The sequence below is a fragment of the Plecotus auritus genome (assembly GCF_963455305.1).
Source record: "Plecotus auritus genome assembly, chromosome: X".
Lineage (NCBI taxonomy): Eukaryota > Metazoa > Chordata > Mammalia > Chiroptera > Vespertilionidae > Plecotus > Plecotus auritus.
In genome coordinates, this window is record NC_137784.1 from 55,094,512 (window position 1) to 55,116,356 (window position 21,845).

The window sequence follows — 21,845 nt, forward strand, 5'->3', positions numbered from 1 at the left end:
TTGGCTTCTTAGTGTAGAGCTAACCATCTGATTTTTATTAGCAACCGGTATGTATCCATTTCATGCCCACAACTTTGATAATGTAGGTTCTGCAGAGAAAATGGTTTCTGTCGTGTGTGTGTGTGTGTGTGTGTGTGTGTGTGTGTATGTGTGTGTAGGTAGGAGAAATTGATGTGTTTCTTTCGGTTTTGCTCTCTGATGTTGGGCGCATGGAAACAATACTGTGAATTTGTCTGGTGGTAGGGTGTTGGAAACTGGTGACTACATATTTTTGTGAGTTTTGTTGGGGGAATGTAACTGGTTTCCATACAAAGCTGCAAGTTGTCCAGGGTAAAAGGATTCCTGAAGTGTTCACTGCTCTCAGACTATTTCTGAGAGTGTATAATGTATGTTGAGGTGCTGTCTTATGTTAGGTCTCTCTACCACTTGCTACACAAAGCCTTTCTTCTCTTAAGATTCAGTTGGGCCACTGCTGTTAAAGCTCTGCCACCCCAATCTTCTTTTTTCGGTTTGGTAAATCCAACAGGATACCAACATGCAAAAGCTCTTTTTTTTTTCTCATTCAAAAATGGACCCTTGGAGACAGCTCTATAGGGACTATCAAGCATTCCGTGTTGGGCTCTGAATTTCCTTTGATAAAGTGATAGTTTTTTAAAATATGGACTACATGTTGATCATTTTATAAATATATTAAACTAGAGGCCCAGTTCACGGATTCGTGCACCAGTGGGGCACCTCGGCCTGGCCTGCACCCTCTCGCAATCCAGGACTCCTCAGGGGATGTCAGACTGCTGGTTTCAGCCTGATCCCCGCAGGCCAGGCTGAGGGACCCCACTGGTGCAAGAATCCGTGCATTGGGTCTCTGGTATGCATATAAGATCTTTGGTTAATCTCTTCCCACCCTCCCCCCTCTGAGATTCATCAGTCTGTTCCATGTTTTCATGCATGTGCATTGAGCATCTGCCCCCTGGTGGTCAGTGCACATCATAGCTACCGGTTGAACAAACAGTCACTTAGGCTTTTATATATATAGATACTGTTCATTAAAAGATTGTATCACATGGGTATTTACAAAATGAATAATCCAAACATATGTCTGTTGGCTAAAATGGCAGAGTCCACATGTTATTGGCCAAGTAAGTGTTTATTTTTTTACATGGAATATGGAAGCTGGAAAGGATTATATAGTCCAACCCCTCATTGTGCAAACCGAAACAGCGACAGGAGCAGAGGGATTTGACTCGTCTAAGGTCTTGAGAGGAAAGTTGCTGAGGGTCTGCAGTTGGTTTAATCCTGAGGTCCACCAGTTAGGACCAATTGTGCTTGCGAATACCTGAGAGACCTAAGACCTAGCTAGAGCAGAGGAACACCTGGAAAGGAACTAGGGAAAGAGAGACTAGGGAAAGAGAATGGGGGAAAGAGATGTATGTGCAAGGGGAGATTAATCTCCATTGTGGCTACTAAAGCAGCATTGCCAAATCAGTGTAGCCTTTAGCTAGATATTCTTTAGTATGAGAGCTTTGAAAAATAGCTTTGACTAATTAGAACAGAATAAGAACAATTGTTCCTTTTTAAATGGCTTAACTGAGATATAATTCATATACCATAAAATTCACCCATTTAGGTGTGCAACTCAGTGGCTTTTAGTGCATTCACAGAATTGTGCATCCATGGTCAGTCAATTTTAGAATATTTTCATTAATCATCTCCTTTTAATACATAAAAAGGGTGCAATTATTGGGAGAGTGATAGGTATATCTCCCCTGGACACTGAGAGGCTGGATGGCAGCTCGGTGGGAATGCTCTAACTTTGAGATTTTTTCATATATCTGTTTTGCTTAATGTAAACCCATAATGAAGATAGAGACTGTGGCTATCTATTTGAACTTTGTATTATGCCTAGCATGGGTGCTTTACACATATTTTTATGATGGAGCCTTGAAAAATATTAAAATAGAAGTACTAAGTGATAAAGGTGCCACAGTGAGAAATGCTGTTTAATAGTTTCACTCCTGATTGCTCTAAACTGTTGTGGACACAGCAATCCTACCTATTAGCTAAAAATAGCATGATGTTCTTGGGCATGTATAATTCTGCTTTAAATTCAAATTGAAAATTTAAACAACTGGCTCTTGGCAAAGGCTCTTTTCCAATCTATTCTAAAAATGAAAAATATTTTTCTGTGACTTGTGGACTTGCTCCACGAAGGGAAGGATGTGTTTCATGCTAATACATCTTGATTTAGAAACTACTTCCTACATTTTCTCCTCTAGTTACTTTGTGATAGCTTTGTTTATAAACTGAACTAGTGTTTTTCTGGAAAGCCCTTTGTTTATAGAGTAGAACCTGAACCCTAAATCAGGAGGTGAGCCAGAAATTGGTCACTAAGTTAGCTAAACTGGGAACTGATTCTTTGTGACCAGTCTTTTCAACTGGAATGTAAATCCAGAAAGGCGGGGGTTACAGGGAGTAAGAGAGAATGAGAGTTTTCCATACTTATTTTAAAGTGCTGAATAAGCACACTTTCACCGTGGAAACATCTTCAGGTAAGGCCTGGAAGAGTTAAGAATCAGTGTTCATAATAACTTGAAAGTATAAAAGGGATATTTCCCCATAACTAAGTAACTTTCAAGGATGTAAACATAGCTGCTACCCTATCAATGAGATCTCTCTTGGGAGCACAGAGATGAAAGTTTATAAAGGCAAAGAATAAAGTCCTGAACTGCCTGTTGCCATCCTAAAAGAAGGCTGATATAGGGAAGGAAGAAAATGAAACCTGTTAACAGCGTTTCTATACTGAACAATTTGAAGGCAGCTGGTACTGTATTTATCTGTATCCCCAGCACCTAGTCCAGAGCATGGCATGTGTTTTGTTGAATTGAATTATCGAGTATCTCTATGTTCCAGATGGCTTTGTAAGCATTTCGGATATCCCTGTGGGATAGACAGTATTATCCCCATTTTACAGATGAAGAAAATGAAGCTTAGAAAGGTTGAGAGACTTGCTCAAGGCCACACGGTCAGTAAGGGGCAGAATCAAAAATTGAAGTCAGGTTTTCTGAGAACTTCGGGTCCCAGGCTTTTGCTACTAGGTCACAACTACCACCCACCATAGCAGAGAAGCTGTGACCCTCCCCCTCTCTCTACCTAAATACTTCTGGACATAACAAAATATACTGCTCTGAGACTCTTCAGGTGCCAGGAGCTGTTAACAAATGGAGTAAAACCAACTCCCAAATGTCACCTTTTTAGTGTTGATGGCTACAAACTCCTGCACCAAAGGAAAAAGTAACCTGGAGGTAGAGGGGCTACTGGAAGCCTGAGGGAGACCCCCCTCTCCTTCAAAAGGAAAGTGGGATTAGGAAGACTACCACAGAATAATATTGTGGGGGGAACCGCAGAAGGAGCCAAAAATTGGGAGTTGGTTTGTTTGAATTAATGGCAAATGTGTGCAGGCTTAAGAATGTTAATGCAGTAAGTAGGCATTTCTAATTTCTTCAAGTGAAATGGAGTTGTATTTGTCACTCAATTGTTATGACCTTACAATTCACTCATTAAGGGTGCAGTTCGGTGGTGTTCAGAATATTTATAGAAATGTGCAACCGTCACCACAATCAATTTTAGAACATTTCCACCACCCCAAAAAGAAACTGCACCACTTAAGTGTCACGCTCCCATCCCCCTCAGCACTAAGCAACCACTAATCTACTTCCTGTCTCTTTGGATTTGCCTATTCCGGACATTTTGTGTAATATACAGGGGTGTGCAAAAGTAGATTTACAGTTGTGAGTATGGGAAACATAATTTATTCTTGTATTATTATTTATTAATCATTGTATTATTTTCCATACAAACAACTGTAAAACTACTTTTGCCCCACCCTGTATAGTCTTTGTGACTGACTTCTTTCACTTAACATAGTGTTTTTAAGGTTTATCCATGTTGTAGCATGGATTAATACTTCATTTCTTTTTATAGCTGAATAATATTCTATTATATGGATATATTACAGTTGTCTACCCATCATTCATCAGTTGATGGGCATTTGCCTTTTTCCCTCTTTTGGGCTATTATGAATAATGCTTCTTATGAACATCTGTATGCAAGTTTCTGCATGGACATTTGTTTTCATTTTCCTGGAAATATATATATGATCATAGGCCTATTGAGGAATGGCCAGGCAGTTTTCCACAGAGGTTGCACCATTTCACCATCCCACCAGCAGTGTGAGGTTACCAATTTGTCCACATCCTCACCAACCCTTCCTTGTCAATGCCAGTCTTTTTATTGTAGCCATCCTGGTGGGTGTGAAGTGATATCTCATTGTGGTTTTCACTTGAATTTCCCTGATGGCTAAGATGTTGAGCATCTTTTTATGTGCTTATTGTTTGTCATTCAATTTTTTTTTGCTTGGTCCCCTAATTTGATTCTCACAGTTTCCAAATTGACTTGAGCCCAGAGCAGGCCAACTATGTTATTATTCAGGTGATTAGAGGGAACCAAGAGGATAAGGGACTAAGTTTTACTGTTAACACTGTGCTGGAGGGGCTTAAAGATTGGGTATAGATGACTTTAGCTATGAATGCTTACCTGATAAAAATGATTAAGGCTCAACTTTTTTGTTTTTTAAAAACAGCTTATTCACATACCTTACAACTCACCCATTTAAAGTGTACTACAATTCAATGGTTTTTAGATTGTTTAGAGTGGTGCATCTAGCTCCACAATCAATTTTAGAACATTTTTCTCACCCTAAAAGGAAACCCTGTCCCATTAGCAGACAATCCCCATCTCCTCCCAATCCCTCCCCTCTCCTAGCCCCAGGCAACCACTAATCGTTTGTTTCTATAAAGTTACCTTTTCTGGATGGTTCATATAATTGGAATCCTACAACATGTGATCTTTTGTATCTGGCTTCCTTCACTTGGCATACTGTTTTGAATGTGCCAGTACTTCATTCATTTTTAAGGCTAAATAATACTCCATGCTATGGATACACCACATTTTGTTTATCCATTCATCTGTTGATGGACCTTAGGGTTGTTTTCACCTTTTGAATATTGTGAATACTGCTTCTATGAACATTCATGGGCAAGTTTTTGGGTGGTCATATGTTTTCAATTCTTTTGGGTATATATACCTAGGAGTGGAATTGCTGAGTCATGAGGTAATGACATTTTCAAACTGTCAGACTTTTTTCCAAAGTGGTTGCACTGTTTTAGGCCCACCCTGTTTTTTAAACTTAGAAGAGAAAAAAATTGTTAACCTTTTGTCCAGTTTTGCCTGCTGGAACTGAACTTCATATAAATGGGTGAGCTGGCCTTTTGTGTCTTCCATGTAGCCCAAAGACATAGTAGCTAGAGTTGACAATGATTTCTGAACCTAACTACACAGGTGCTTTCTTGTCCTTGTTAGATGGTTTGAGGCAAAATCCTAGGAGCTTTGGTGTCTGCAAAACATTGGTTCTCCTGAATGGTTAGAATAATATATGACCAGGAGAATGAGTTATTTCTTATGTAGTTAGAGCTTTTGGGGATTTCTTTTTACTCTAATATGTTGCTTGTTGAAAACTTTACCCTTATATTTACACTGTTGCTTTGTTTAAAGCTTTAGACTTCTTTTCCACAATTCTATGTTAGATAAGTGGAAGTGAGTTATGAATTCAGTTTATAAGTTCCTGTTTGTACCTAAACTCTTACTGAATCACATAATCTTGAACTAATAATAGTCTTGGTTTAAGAGGGTCTTATCTTCTTTCTTCCTGTGATAAGGCTTTCATCCTCTTGAAATGGACCTTTGTTTACTTTTCACTGAATTTAGATGTCTTAAAAAAGCAAAGGCCTTAGAGATTTGGGGATTTTTCCACTTGATGAAATTAAATGATAAAAAATTTTAATATACTCATAGAAGAAGAGTAACATAATTTATATAAATTTGTACATTAGGAATCTGGATACATGTCATTCAAAAAGGATAAAGAGAATTTTTCAAATCTAGACTATATTATTAGGAGTTGTTTATAAACACTGAGAAAAAGAAGTGGTGATCACATGAACCAGTATAGGTTCACCAATGTCAAACAAATCATGTCAGACTAAGCAGATTGCTTTCATGGACTGGTAGATTAGGGAAATATGGTAGATATGGTATATTTTGATTCCAATAAGGCACTGCAAGGCTTCTTTGATCCACTCTTGGATCAGATGACCGGGTGACAATAGTGTTGTCTGTAACTGGTTGAATGTTCAATCCCAGAAGAAAATGCTGAATGATCCAGGAATAGTGTGGAGGGGAGTTTCTAGTGCATGTGTGTCCTGGCTTTGTCCATGGACTCTTCTTGTTCATTTTGCCTCCCTATTCCCCTCAAATTGTATTTATTTATCCCTGGATAGAAAAGTATTACATTTAGATTTATATAAAATTGGAAAATACAGAAAAATACACAGTAAAAAAAATTCAAATCACCTGTAATAATCTCCAGAAATAACCACTATGTGTATATTTTCCACCAAATTTGTATAGTATATAATATTAATATGTATGTCTGTATCTCTTTCAAGATTGGGATCATTGTATTTAAACAGTTTTATATTCCTTTTTTAACATATATTTTTATTGATTTCAGAGAGGAAGGGAGAGGGGAGAGAGAAACATCAATGATGAGAGAGAATTATTGATCGGCTGCTTCCTGCACACCCCCTAATGGGGATCAAGCCCACAACCCGGGCATGTGCCCTTGACTGGAATCGAACCCGGGACCCTTCAGTCTGCAGGCTGACGCTCTATCCACTGAGCCAAACCAGCTGGGGCTCCCTTTTTTTTTAACTTAACATATGCCATAATTAAAATGGTTGTTAAGCCTGGCCAGTGCGGCTCAGTGGTTGAGCATCAACCTGTGAACCAGGAGGTCATGGTTCGATTCCTGGTCAGGGCACAAGCTCTGATTGCAGGCTTAATCACCAGTGGGGTGTGTGCAGGAGGCAGCTGATCAATGATCCTCTCTCATCATTGATGTTTCTATCTCTCCCTTTCCCTTCCTTTCCGAAATCAATAAAAATATATTTTAAAACATGGTTTTTAATAGTTATGTAATATTGCATTGTGTGTATCATAATTCATGTAACTATTCCCTTATTGGTGGATATTTAGGCATTTCCATTTTTTTAAAATCTTAACTCTTTGATGGATGTTCTTGTATGAAGCTTTTTGTGACTCTGATTGTTTGCTCAGAATGAATTCCTTGGAGTGGAATTTTGGGGTCAAAGGGTATAAAAATGTTTAAGACTTAAATTTTTTAAATTGATTTTTAAAGAGAGAAGGAGGGAGAGGGAGGGAGGGAGGGAGGGAGAGAGAGAGAGAGAGAGAAATATTGAGGTGAAAGCAAAACATCGATGGGCTGCCTCCTGTACTGGGGATTGAGCCTGTAACCCGGCCATGTGCCCTGACTAGGAGTGGGGGGAAGGAGGGCAACAATGCCCAACCAACTGACTCACACTAGCCAGGGTGTTTAAGGCTTTTGATATATTTTGTTAAATTATTCTCCACTTCCACCAACAGTATAAGAGTGTATATTTTGAGATTCTTGCTAACACGGAGCATTCTTTTTTAAAATCTTTACAAATTTGATAGGTAAAAATGTTATTTAATTTGTATTTTAATTTGTATTTCTTTGGTTAATAATCCAATTGAACATTTGTGTGTGTTTGTAAGTGTGTATATGTCATTGGTGATTTTTTTGTGTGAATTGCCTGATTATGTCCTTTCCCTGTTTCTCTGTTAAGATGTGTTCATCAGTTCATTTTTTTAAAATACATTTTTATTGATTTCATGGAGGAAGGAAGAGAGAGAGAGAGAGAGAGAGAGAGAGAGACATCAATGATGAGAGAGAATCATTGATCGGCTGTCTCTTACACACCCCACACTGGGGCTTGAGCCCGCAACCTGGGCATATTCCCTGACTGGGAATCGAACTGCGATCTCTTGGTTCATAGGTTGATGCTCAACCACTGAGCCACACCAGCCGGCCTGTTCATCAGTTCTAATTGATGTGTAAAAGTTTTAATGTAGTTGGAATATTAAGTCTTGTGAAATATACTGCAAAGATTTTCCCCAGTTTGTAGTTTGCTTTAAAAAAATGTTTTTATCTAGTCAAATCTATCATTGTTTTCTTTTGTGTATTATGCCTCTGCCCATAGGTTTGGAAGGGTCTGCCCTACTGTGGGAGCAAATAAATATCTATCTTTGTTTTTTTTGTGTTTTTTTAAAAAAATATATTTTATTGATCTTTACAGAGAGGAAGGGAGAGGGAGAGAGAGTTAGAAACATCGATGAGAGAGAAACATCGATCAGCTGCCTCCTGCACACCCTCGACTGGGGATGTGCCCACAACCAAGGTACATGCCCTTGATCGGAATCGAACCTGGGACCCTTCAGTCCACAGGCCGACGCTCTATCCACTGAGCCACACCAGCCAGGGCTCTATCTTTGTTTTATGCTAGTTATTTAATGTTTTTATTTTGCATTTAAAAGCTTTACCTGCCTGGAGTTTATTTATGATATAAGGTAGGATACTGTCTTATTTTTGCTCCAAATGTTTAATGAATCACCTCAGTAACATTTATTAAATAATTCCTTTTCCTACCGTTTTTGAAGTGTCACCTTTAACACACACACACACACACACACACACAATTTGGGTTTTGTGTTTCTTTTTCGTTTCTGTAATATTTTACTCTGGGATTGTCAGTTACTGAAAAATGACCACAGATATTTGGGCAAATAACAAGAAGAGTATTTTCTTTCTGTAGGACCCATTTTCTGGGTTCCTTCCATGAAACTTTACTCAAAAGAGATTCAGTTGATACCCCAATAAAGATTGTCAGAGAATATGTGATCCTATTGGAGTGAAGAACATTTGAATCTAGACTTTCAATTGATGTGGTAAAACATAGAAATTACATTAACTCAAGTTAGCAAGCTTAGTCATAAGATGTTTCAGTCACTATATTGCTTCATCTCTGTTAAATGAAAATGATTGTTAGGAATAAGAGTACCCACTACCTTGAGAGCAGAGAAAGGTATAATTCTATCTTCATTCCCATGTTTTCTGAATAAGCTGTTTTGTCTTGGGGTGGTTCTTACATATACTTTGGCTTATGGGTTAAAGATGCTAAATGCTTTGTTAATCTTGCATATGAATATGCTATATGAAATTCCTTTGAAATAGAGAAAAGGCCCTATTTGAGGCTTTTACCCTGATCTGCTTGGTGATCTGGAATGGGTGAGTAGAACCAATAGCAAGTCCTGTGGATAACTTTTTCTTAGCTTGATATGAAATCAAAGTATTTTTCATTCTACTTATTTTCAGACCAGGTGGCTGAGTGTAATGAAATCTTTATATACTATAGTACTTTTGCTCAGTAGTTCTTCCTACATCCTCACTGAGCTCTTTGAGGGACAGAAATATCTCCTCAATAGGAATAAACTGGAATATTTTATGGCATGCTAATCTGGCATGTCTTCTTTTCTGTTTCATTCCCAGTATCAGGGTGCTATCCAGAACGCAGGCTATGTGTGTATGGCTGAGGAAGCACACTGTGACAGTGCAGGGACCAGAACAATGACACTGTTTCTGTTCTGGGTTAGTCAGAATTCCAAGCCTATTGTTCTAAAAGTAGAGCTGGCATTATTTTTCTTCAAGCAATATTGAGCCCTGTTTGTCACTTTTCTGCCCTCTCACATAGCCTTTAGAATTTTTTTTTTTTTTTGCAATTTATGCTCATTGATTTGGTATTAATTTGACCCAAAGAGCTTAGGATTATTTGCAGATGTGAGGATTTCCCTCTTCTAGATCATATTTTAAAAAATTAAGTTAGCCCTGGCTGGTTTTTCTCAGTGGTTAGAGGGTTGGCCCATGGACCCAAGGGTCACAGGTTCGAATCCCAGTCAAGGGCACATACCTCAGTTGCAGGTTTGATCCCGGCCCCAGAATGTGTAGGAAGCAACCAGTTGATGTGTCTCTCTCACATCGATGTTTCTCTTTCTTTCTCCTCCTCCTCCCTTTCACTCTCTCTAAAAATTAATGGAAAAAATATCGTCGGTGAGGATTAAAAATTTTTTTAAATTAAAGTAGTCCTTGGTTTGATACCTTATGGAACTCGTTGATTTGGTCATGAAACCATAATTATGTCAAAATTTGAAGGGCCCTGAGAAATTGTCCAGTTTTAGAGGTGTCAGAGTCTTTAAATTGTGGGCCCCATAATTAGAAACTAACCCAAGTTATATACTTCATATTGTTTTTATACAGACAAGTTTGTGATATTTAAAAATGTTGTGCTATTTGTGATTCATATACATATCTCCACACTGGCAGGTATCTTCTTGATGGACTCATTTTTCTTTCATCTCCATCCATTTCTTTTGAAAACCTGAGCTATACTGTTGGGACAGGTGCTTGTAATTCAAACATATCCTGAGGGTTTGCACTCCAAAAGGAGCTATAGAAACCTAAAACACAGTTCATACTCATCAAAATCTGTGACTCTCTCATGAGGTTGTCACTTCATTCCCACTAGAGTTCTATATACATTTTCACAATGGTTGATTCCTTTGAGTTCAGGGCAGCTCAGCAATGGCAAATGAGGGCTGTATGGGTTTGAGATTGGAACACCTGCACTTCTGTGAGAACAAATGAGTCTTTGGGCAGCTATTGACTTCTTTTGTGTTTATAAGCCAACCCAGATGTGCTATTATTCAGGCCTGTCTTCCCTACTCAGTATTTGTGTGGGGACTCAAGGTCAAGAAATTATATCTCTCTTTCTTACTTTATTTTTATTTGTGTTTTCCCATTGTTTCTCCCTGTCACAATCTGTGTCTGAATTCTGTGACCCAGTTGTCTCCTCAGCTTCATTGTCATTTCCAAATTTGGTAAGCAAAGCTTTCAGTTTATTTTGTAGCATTTCCCTTTTTTTATCTTTATTCAAATCATTGGTAATCTATATAGCACACAGAATACGTACCCTGTGTTGCTACCATTTGTTTCCTATCTCTACAACATTTTCCTACCCAGAATTAAATAGGACCAAATAAACTTTATATGGGTTGGGAACCTGATTCTCTTTCAGCTTTGTAAAATATGACTGAGAAGTGTCACTTTTAATTCTGAGGAGACAGTTTTTTTCTGTCATTAGGAAGGTAGATAGATTTGAGAGGGGAGATGGATTTGGAGGCTTGGATGAATGCCCAGTTTTTTATTTTTATTTTTATTAATTTGAGAGAGGAAGGGAGAGGAAGAGAGAGAGAGAGAGAGAGAGAGAGAGAGAGAGAGAGAGAGAAACATCAATGATGAGAGAGAATCATTGACCACCTGCCTTCTGCATGCCCCATACTGGGGCTCGAGCCCGCATGTGTGCTGACCGGGAATTGAACCGTGACCCCCAGGTTCATAGGTTGATGCTCAACCACTGAGCCATGCTGGCCTGGGTGAATGTCCAGTTTTTATTAGTGGACATTGTAGTTTCAGGCCCTTTTGATACATTATTAGGCTATTAAGTGGTTTGTGTTTTTTCTTGGTCAGTTTTTAGCATTTTTAGGGGTGGGTGGAAGGAGAAAGTTTTATATTATGTTTTCTTACATTAGTTCATGATGAAGCAGAACTTGAGAATTGCAGTGTCCAGGTTTGTCTTGTAGGATCTTTATAGCAAGTTAACAAAGTCAATAAAAGTTCATTGACTCAATTGGGGGTGCCATGCTAAACTTTGAGAAAGAAACAAAAACCACATCAAGGAGCTAATAGTTTTGTAAAGGAAATGACATCACCACAAATGCTGGGCACTAGATTTTAAAAGGGTGAGGTAGTGGAGGACATGGAAACCATGTTAGATGAAGAATGATTAAGGAAGTAGGAATATTTAGTCTGGAGAAGAGATAACTTATTTTGAGGATATGATGGCCATTCTGGTTAATCCTCACCTGAGGATATCTTTCCATTGATTTTTAGAGAGAGTGGAGAAGGGAGAGGGAGAAACAGAGAGAAACATCAATGTGAGAGAGACACATGGATTGGTTGTCTCCTGTGAACCCAGGACCCTTCAGTCATTGGCTGATGGTCTAGCCCAGTGGTCCGGAAATCGCGGCTCCCAAGCCACATGCAGCTCGCGAGCCGCGGTTTGCCACTCGGTTGACTAATGAGTTTGCCGACCACTGTCATATACTACCCTTTACCTCTTTGCACACAATATGCCACAATTGCCTAATCCTCACAGCTTCCAACTACATGGTAACATTTAGTCTAGTCCAGTGGTCGGCAAACTCATTAGTCAACAGAGCAGCAAACCGCATGGTTTGCTGCTCTGTTGACTAATGAGTTTGCCGACCACTGACCTAGACTCTCGATTCCAATAATTACAGGCTATTGTTGTTCCTTGTGATTAAGCCCCTATAGGGCATGATGGCCATTCTGTATCATGGCTGATATTATCCTGCATTTTCCTGGTCTTTTAGGAAAAAACTTAGAAGTTGCTTTTAGTCCTTTTTCACCCTACATCCAATCAGATATAAAATTTTGTCTATTTCTAGATCTAACATATTTCTTGATTTTTTTCTCTTCTTCAGTTGCTCCCATACTATGTCAGGCATTTGAAATCATTGTCTGTAGTAGAATTGGTTCCTAGTCTCTATTTTCTTCATCTCTGTCCTCCATTACATTCTCAGAATAATCTTCCCCCAAACATAGTCGTAATTGTATCACTTTCCTATTTAAACACTTCAGTGGTCCTATCTCAAACTCTTATAATCTTGCCCCCTCCCCTTCTCCTGTTCATACTTTACCTTTTAGTCAATCTTATTCAGTAGTCTTAGAACCTGCTCCAGGCTTTCTTAGCTCTTTAACCATCTTTAAACTATTTCTTCACACTATTATGAAAAAGAGAACTGATCATGTTTTACTAGTATGTTGCTTTAGATACCAAAATTAGGATCAGCTGGCAAAAGAGCCCATGAATTTTCTCTTGAATAGTGTTGTCTAATAATTAAAGGATGGAGAGCTTCCAAACATTGGACATACTTTAGTAGAGGCTAGGGAGCTAGCTGGTTTGGATGCAGTAAAAGCAGGGGTTACTTATATTGGGGGCTGTAGGGCCCAGACAGAAAGAGAAAGCATGGTTCTCTGCTGTCAAGAAACTTAAGTTTACATGTAAGGTACCGCACTTATTTGGCCAACAATAGCCAAAGTGACACACACACACACACACACACACCCACCCACCCACACACACACACACCCTGATCATGTCACTTCTTTACTTACAGTCTTTGAATGACTTTTTAGGATAGAAGTAAAAATCCTTACCATAGTTCATAATCCCGTGCATGATCTGACACCCGCCTACCTCCCTAGTATTATCTGCCAGTATCCCTTTTACTTGCCCATGATACAAATATTTTGTACCCTCACTGTGCTGTTCCTTGTGTCTGGAATGCTTTATCAATGCCTCTTCCCCTTGCTAACTCTTCATCCTCAAAGGCTCAGCTTAAATGTCACTTCCTCAGGGAAACCTTTGTTAACATCTCCTTCATGCCCCCCCACCCCCGCAACCCCACAGTAGGTTAGGCTACTCTGTTAGTTTCCCTTAGCATTTTCTTCATAGCATTTGTCATAGTTATAATTAAGATTGTAATTAAAGAGTTGTTTGTTTCATGATTGTAATTTCCAGGAACTGTTTTGATTACCATTATATATCCAGCAATTCTCACAGTGCCTGGAACACAGTGGACATTCAATAAATGTTTGAATAAATAAATAAATGAATGAATAAAACTTCTAGGATGAAAAAGGTGGTTCAGTGTCAGGTAGGGAAGAAAATTCTAGGAGAAAGTAATAACAGGTAGGAATGGACACGTTGTGTTCAAGAGTTCCAGCCAGAAAAAAAAAAAAAGAGTTCCAGCCAGGCTAGCTCACAAGAGGATCTGTGTAATGAGAGATGGGATACATAGGCTGGGAGTGAGGGGAGGATGGTTGTAGCCATCTTTAAAAGTTTAGTTGAGATATTAAAGTAAAATACTTTAGTTGCTGTTATTATAGAAACTTGAATAGGAAGGCTACAAGTTGAAGTTTTAGGAAGGCTTTCCAAATAAGAATCTAAGCAGTACTGGAATTTGGAGATCCTGGGGGCAGATGCCCAGTTCGGGCAGTACAGCAGTGGTCCAGAGAAGAGATGACACAATGTGACCTAGATCAAGGCAAGAGAGAAAATAAAGAGGCAAAATCAACAGTAAGTCAAGGAGATAAAGTTAGAAATAGATGGATTGAGGAAGCAATTAGGATGTGCTGCAGCAAAACTTGAAGAAACACTCATTGTGCCCGGGGAAATGAGATGGGAGAGAGAAGAAAGTGTCATTTACAGTAGCAGGGAGGTTTGGCCTGAGGTTATCAAGTAGGGGGAGGCAGAGTGGTCAGATCTAGAGATAGATATTTCTGGAGGAAGATGGAGTTAAGTGTTAGGACAAGCCCTTTGAACCAGCAACTCCACCCACAGAAGGACCACCTTTTCTGTGCTTATGCAGAGAGAACATTTGAGGCTCCTCTTTGTCTATTCCAGAATACAATCTTGACTTGACTTTGGCATAACTAGAAGGCTCATTAAAGTGTTTTTCCTCAAACAAAAGATCAATCTGTCCTCAAAGGTAAATTCTGCCTCCACTTCCTCAGAAATTCTAGGAGAAGGTAATAATAGGTAGGAATGAACAAGTTGTGTTCAAGAGTACTGGAAGCTTTAGAATATCAGTTTATCCTCACTTCCAGTGATAAAGGTTACAGAATGTTGGGGTTCAATGTGGTAATGCCAGTCAAATATTTTCATGTGAATATAATTTGACCCTGCAGTTTCACTTCTAGGAATCCATGCTATGGTAATACTCATAGAAATATATAGTGCAGCATTGATAGTAATATTAAAAAATTATAAACAATTTAAATGTGCATCAGTTGGGATATGACTGAATAAATTATGGTCTATCCATAATATGGAATAAATACTATGCAGCTATTAAAAAGAATGAGGTAGATCTCTATGTACTGACATGGATGGGTTTCTATGACATACCAGAGTATAGAAAAAAGTAGATACATGTTGATCCTTGAACAATGCAAGGGTTAAGGACATATAACTTTTGACTCTCACCAAACTTAACTAATAGCCTTACTGATAACATAAATAGTCGATGAACACATGTTTTGTATGTTATATGTTTTATATACTGCATTCTTATAATAAACTAGAAAAAAGGTTATTAAGAAATCATAAGGAGCCCTAGCCAGTTTGGCTCAGTGGACAGAGCTTCAGCCTGTGGTCTGAAGGGTCCCAGGTTCGATTCCAGCCAAGGGCACATACCTGGGTTGCGGGCTCGATCCCCAGTAGGGGGCATGCAGGAGGCAACTGATCAATGATTCTCTCTCATCATTGATGTTTCTATCTCTCTCTCCCTCTTCCTTCCTCTCTGAAATCAATAAAGAAACATATTTTTTTAAATATATTTTATTGATTTTTTACAGAGAGGAAGAGAGAGGGATAGAAAGTTAGAAACATCGATGAGAGAGAAACATCGATCAGCTGCCTCCTGCACGCCCCCTACTGGGGATGTGCCCGCAGCCGAGGTACATGCCCTTGACCGGAATCGAACCTGGGACCTTTCAGTCCGCAGGCCGACGCTCTATCCACTGAGCCAAACCGGTCAGGGCAATAAAGAAACATATTTTTAAAAAATGAAATCATAAGGAAGACAAAATACACTTATAGTATTCATTGAAAAAAAACTGTGCAAGTGGACCTGCGCAGTTAAAACCTGTGTTGTTCAAGGCCAACTACTAGTATATATGGAAGTAAGTCTGGAAGGATGCATACGAAAAATACTAACTCATTACTTTTGGGTAGTGGGATGGGGAAATGATAACAGGAGTTTCTAAAGAAAAAAGTTAAAAATTTGTAAAAATCATGTGCTACTTTTATAATTAAAAAATTGTAAACTCATTAACTTTCTTTGCAGGCACATTGGACAGGGGCCTCTTTAGCACTTTCCTTTCCTGTGGGATTTGCAATTATATTGTCAGGATTTTGGTTTTTTTTTGAGAGGGTAGGGCAACTCTCTTGCCTTACCTTCCTTTTGAGACACAATGTACCTTATCTTTTCTCTGAATAAAACAAAACTCAATTTTGTAATCCAAGACCAGCAGTTTCAAGCTTTATTGGGCATCAGAATCACGATACTTAATAACAATTGATGCTTGGTAAAAATGCAGATTCCTGAGCCTGCTCAATAGGTTTTGAGTCAGTGTCTGTGGTAGAGTCCATGATCTTTCAGAGGCACCCCAGTTGATCAGTGAGAAACCCTGTGTTTGGGGAAATGACCACTAATTGTGCCCCCTCCCTCTCATTATTCTCTGTGATAAGCAAAGGGGACAAGGGATGTGATGATTCACCATGGACATCTTTGTGGGTCACAAATGGTTGGGTTCATCTGAATGGGAAAAATGAATAAAACGCAGTTAAGTAGATGAGATTTTAGTAATAAGTGTTTTAAAGTAGCATATTTGAAGTGGGCCCTTGAGTTGAGGCTGGTCTTGTGGGCTTCCTTGGCAGTGACTTTCACATAATTATTAGTTATGAGTGGAAGGGGACCTTGGCAAATTGTGAGGCCTTAGAATTCAGATTATTTTTTTTTTTAAATCCTCACCTGAGGATATGTTTTCCATTGATTTTCAGAGAGTGGAAGAAAGGAAGGTAGGAAGGAAAAGGGAGAGGAAAAGGGAGAGAGGAAGGGAGGGAGGGTGGAGAAGAGAGAGAGAGAGAGAGAGAGAGAGAGAGAGAGAGAGAGAGAGAGAGAGAGAGAAACATCAATGTAAGAGAAACATTAATCAGTTGCCTCCCATATGCATCCTGACTGGGGATGCAACCCACAACCCAGGCCTGTGCCCTGACCAAGAATAGAACTGTAACCTTTTTCGTGTACTGGACCCAGCTCCAACCAGCTGAGCCACCTGACCAGGCCGAATTCAAATGATTTTTTTAAAATATGTTGTTATTGATTTCAGAGAGGAAGGGAGAGGGAGAGAGAGATAGAAACATCCATGATGAGAATCTTCCATCAGCTGCCTCCCGCATGCTCCCTACTGGGGATGGAGCCCACAACCCAAGCACGTGCCCTGACTGGGAATCAAACCGTGACCTCCTGGTTCATGGGTTGACACTCAACCACTGAGCAATACTGGTCGGGCGAAATTCAGATAATTTTTAAGTGAAGCTTCTGTTCTTGGAAAATGGTGCCTCTAAATATTAAGATGAGGTACTATATATCTTAAGACTATTTTAAAGAGTTTTTATGTTAGAATTAGTTTTTTTCTTTATTATAAACAAAGTCTCTTAATCAGATGCCCACTGTGTGTTATTAACATATCAGAAGGGTGTTTAGAAAACATATCCCAATTGCTTCCAACAGTTAACCTTGGTAAGGAAGTAAATGGGAATACTTCTTAACTACCTTTCCAAGCCCTCAGTGAAGCTGGCAGCCATCAGTTAAATAAACCATTAGGTTTATTAGTTTAAGAACAGAAGTGTCGACTTGGGCACAGTTTTCTAATTTGCTCATTTACCTAATAATCATTTATTCAGAGGCTACTCTGTGCCTAGTAGATGTTAGATAACTCTACAAATAAAAGCTGAGAACTATTGAGCATCTGAAACTCAAGGGGATCATCTGAATAGGGAAAAAATGAATAAAACACAATTTAATAGACTTGAAAACTTAGTAGCAAGTAGAAAACAGAAAGTGGATTCCTTAAAGCAATAGCCTTGTTCTCTTTCTGTAGTCTATTTTAAGTGGGCCCTCTGGCCCAGTATTATCAACCTTGGATTAGGAGCTTTGAGGAAATGGTGGTATAGTGGTTGTTTTTTAAAGGATTTTTTTTTTTTTTAAGTAACGTAGTTACTAAGCAACTGCCATGACCTGCTATTAAGTTGGAGTTCAGCAGGCAAGTCAATTCCAAAGAAGGGAATATATAAACAAGTTGTGAGAGGGGAAAAACGTATTAAGGATAGGTTTGGTGTATTTTTTTCTGGGTTTAATGCATATTTCTGCCCTTTACTTATCTTCCCCAAGAAAGGGCTGCCTTGTCAAAAATCTCTTTGTCTCACCTGGTTCTCCTTTTAGCCCATGAGTGAGAAGCACAGGAGCCAACTAGAGAGGGCCAGGATGGAGGGCCAAACCCTGGGATGGGGCCAGTGCCCAGGCAGGCTCTAGAAGTATACAGTCCTACTGTTGCGCTCTTGGGCAGTCCAGGGCTTCTGACAGATCAGTCACCACCCTCTACCTTTAGATTGGGATGCCTCATTTATATTGTGTTGTCAGGTAACCCTCAGAACAGGGACATTGTCCTGCTGCTGTTTCTCCCGCCCCCAACATTTAATGGGTGAGTCAGCGACTTAACTACTTCCTGTAGGATTTCAGAGACTGGAGTAGGTAATGAGGACAAATCACTATAACACCAGTGCATGAAGAATGAAAGCACATGAATCTAAGCTGTTGGCTTCATTGGTACCAGCGTGAACAAAAAGAAACTGTTGAGAAGAGGTTACTTTGTGAGTTAAAACTCCATTCCCTCCCCTTTAGGCTTTTTAGCATTTCATCTTAATACCCAGCTGAAGGTCAGGTTGCTTTGCTGAGTGAAGGGGGAGTGTCAGGTGTTGGAATAGGTGTTTTGTTTTCTGCCGGTACAGTCACATAGACTACATGGGGATGCTTCTTGCCAGCCCTCTATGGTGCATGAAAATGCTTTTGTGGAATTTTTTCCCCCTGGAAATGTGTTTATTTTTTAGAGCAGTTCCCCACCTTCAATCCCTAGAATAATTTTTTTTTAATCTTTATTGATTTCAGAGAGGAAGGGAGAGGGAAAGAGAGATAGAAACATCAATGATGAGAGAGAATCATTGATTGGCTGCCTTCTGCACGTTCCCCAATGGGGATCAAGCCCGCAACCCAGTCATGTGCCCTTTACCGGAATCAAACCTGGGACCCTTCAGTCCGCAGGCTGATGATGCTCTATCCCATTGGTCGGCAAACTGCGGCTCGCAAGCCACATGCGACTCTTTGGCCCCTTGAGTGTGGCTCTTCCACAAAATACCACGGCCTGGGCGAGTCTATTTTGAAGAAGTGGCGTTAGAAGAAGTTTAAGTTTAAAAAATTTGGCTCGCAAAAGAAATTTCAATCGTTGTACTGTTGATATTTGGCTCTGTTGACTAATGAGTTTGCCGACCACTGCTCTATTCACTGAGCCAAACCAGCTAGAGCCCTAGAATAAATTTTGACTTCCTTTAAATTCAGCTGGTCATAATGAAGCATGCCTGTTTTCTACCATTTCTACAGCCTGTGCTTTAGATATATCCATTCCATGTGGTAATTATAGACTTGAAAAATATTGTGGAATTGTGTGTGTGTAATGAGTATCATATTTTAAATGTATTAGGACAATGACACAGTAAGGCAGTACTATTAAAAAAAGCCTTTTATAATAAAGTTATAATGGCTATAGTTAGTTTTCCTAATCAGGTTTTCTTAAATTTGGTGTAAACCTATAGTTATACAGAGTGATAAGGTAGTTCAGGTGGTTAAGATGGTGTCAGCAGGCCTCCAAGCTGGGCCTGTATTTATGATCCTACTGACTAGAATAGATGATTTTGGAAGAGGGAGGTATTAGCAAACTTCTAGGTTTGAGAGAATTTAATGTTTAATTGATACTGAAGCCAAAGCCTCTGTTTGTTAAAAGGGAAATAACTAGAGGATTTGTTTTAATGTTTAATTTATACTGAGGCCAAAGACCCTGTTTGTTAAAATGGAGATAACTCAGGAGAGCTTTGAGATCTCCTTATCTGATTGTGAGGTTTGTTTGTTTATACCTTGGCACAGGGTTCCAATATTCCCCCTCAAAAAAGACGCCTAGAAACAAATTGGCTTCCTTGCCTAACAATCATTTAATGGCCTCAGGTCCTTTCTAGCCCCTCCACCCTGCTCTCAGGGCCATCTTGTTCTCTGCAATCCTCTTTTTGGGGAATTCTTTCCCATCGGCTCTCCTTGGGCCTTAGCGCCTGCTCTAAAGATTTATGAAGGCCACACTGGAACCTCTTTCCAGTTTTCTTTTAAGGATTTCAAGGCAGATAAAAGCCTTTTCCATTTGATACATCAAAATGTTACTCCTTTTCTGGGTGTGTTCTTTCCTTGTATGAGTGTATGGGGTGGAGAGAAGTCTGCCTTTTTGTGCCTGGAGGAGGGACTCTGCCTATGCATGCAAAGATTGACTGGGCTGGCTCTGGCTGCCTGAAGCCAAGTGTCCTCTGGATCTGGGGCCACTGGCATGCAGGTTCAGTGTCTCTCCTTGGCTTCATTCTTTCATTGCCCTTTCCCTTGTCTTCCTGACAGAGTATAGTCGCTTTGAATCGAAGATACATGACTTGCGAGAACAAATGATGAACAGCAGCATGAGCTCTGGGTCTGGATCCCTCCGAACAAGTGAGAAGAGGTCCTTGTATGTCAGGTAAGTCCCACTTCCAAGCCGTAAGCCTTGTGCTGCACAAGGGGAGTCTGGTCCAACCCAGCCCTCGTTTACCTAGTGGGGTAGGGAGTTTGTACTCCCAGCACTACAACACTTCCAACTGTATGCTCAGGTTGTGTACTTTCTGGCCAGTACTATCTCCTCCTGGTCAGGAGCTGGCTTGGCTTCTTCTTTTTTGTTCATGAATGACTCAGTATGGGAACATTTTAGTGTGCTCCAATCAGAAAAGGCTACTGGGTGATTGTTGCTAGTCAGCATTCAAATAGCACTGGTATGTTCAAAGTATTTTGCTTGCAGTTTGTGATTTGAGGGGGAAACTTTGCATCCCTTCCCCCTTTCACGTGTGCATAATACACCCCAGGCTTTGTATCCGAGCGTATCAACTACCACTGTGTTCTGGTGCAGGGTCTCTTAAGAGACCAAGAAACTGACAGGTTGCTGCATTCTTTTTTTTTTTTTTAAATTATGTTTGCTTGCTCCCTGCTGCACTGGTCTGCTGTATCTGAGTCATAGGACATGGGGCAGGATGGTATGCATTCCCCAGGAAGGGCGGGTGGATGTGTAGCTTTGCGTGTATTGCTGCTGAAAATTATTCCAAGATGTTGTACAAGGTTGAGCTTCTGACCCTCAAGGCATATTGTCATACTTTGTCAGGTCAAAGTACAAACCTCCTGGGGAGCTGGACTGCTAAATGAACACTATGACCTCCTGGTAGAATTAATTTCCTTCTTCCTGCCTGGGCTTCTTGGCAAAACTCCAATAGTTGGTGCAAATATGTTGTATCTCTCCAAGGTTAAACTCCTTAAGAGGTGGTGGGATTACTCCCCTGAGCCAGCAGCCTCCCTCCTCCCTCCCTTGGTGTTTAATACTTACATATGGGGTTGTATAAAACTCTTGGGTTGAACTTTTTCTAGTGGCCTCTGATACCAGCTGGGGGGTTAGGAGGTGAGGTTGCATATGCTAGTTGCCCGGCAACATGACAACTGTTCTGTGCTTGGGGTTGGAAATGAAGATAGCCAACTGACAGAAAGGCTCATTGCAGCTCTTCTCAGGGTGGTTGATATTTTTTTCTTTAGTTGGTCATTTGTCCGTGACCCTACTACTGGGAGTGGGGCTGAGGGAGCCCCACTTTGAGCCTGAAGCCCACTAAACCTTTCATGGTTCTTTTCTAAAATAAGCACTCACTTCCACTCCTTGTGTTTTGAGAGCAGCTTTCTTCACATGTGCTGTGCTTACCTCCCGCTGAGAA

At 39.9% G+C, this 21,845-nt stretch overlaps 1 protein-coding gene across 4 annotated transcripts in view; it reads left to right on the forward strand.

The window, feature by feature from the left end:
• The window catches only part of DLG3 (discs large MAGUK scaffold protein 3), a gene marked incomplete at its 5' end in the record, with an annotated part of 70,261 nt that overhangs the window by 10,976 nt on the left and 37,440 nt on the right, over positions 1–21,845 (forward strand). For all 4 annotated transcript variants that reach the window (XM_080653381.1, XM_080653379.1, XM_080653380.1 and 1 more), the window contains one exon: positions 20,464–20,578. In XM_080653381.1, coding sequence (XP_080509507.1) covers positions 20,464–20,578 — 115 coding nt within the window. The remainder of the gene's footprint in view (positions 1–20,463; positions 20,579–21,845) is intronic.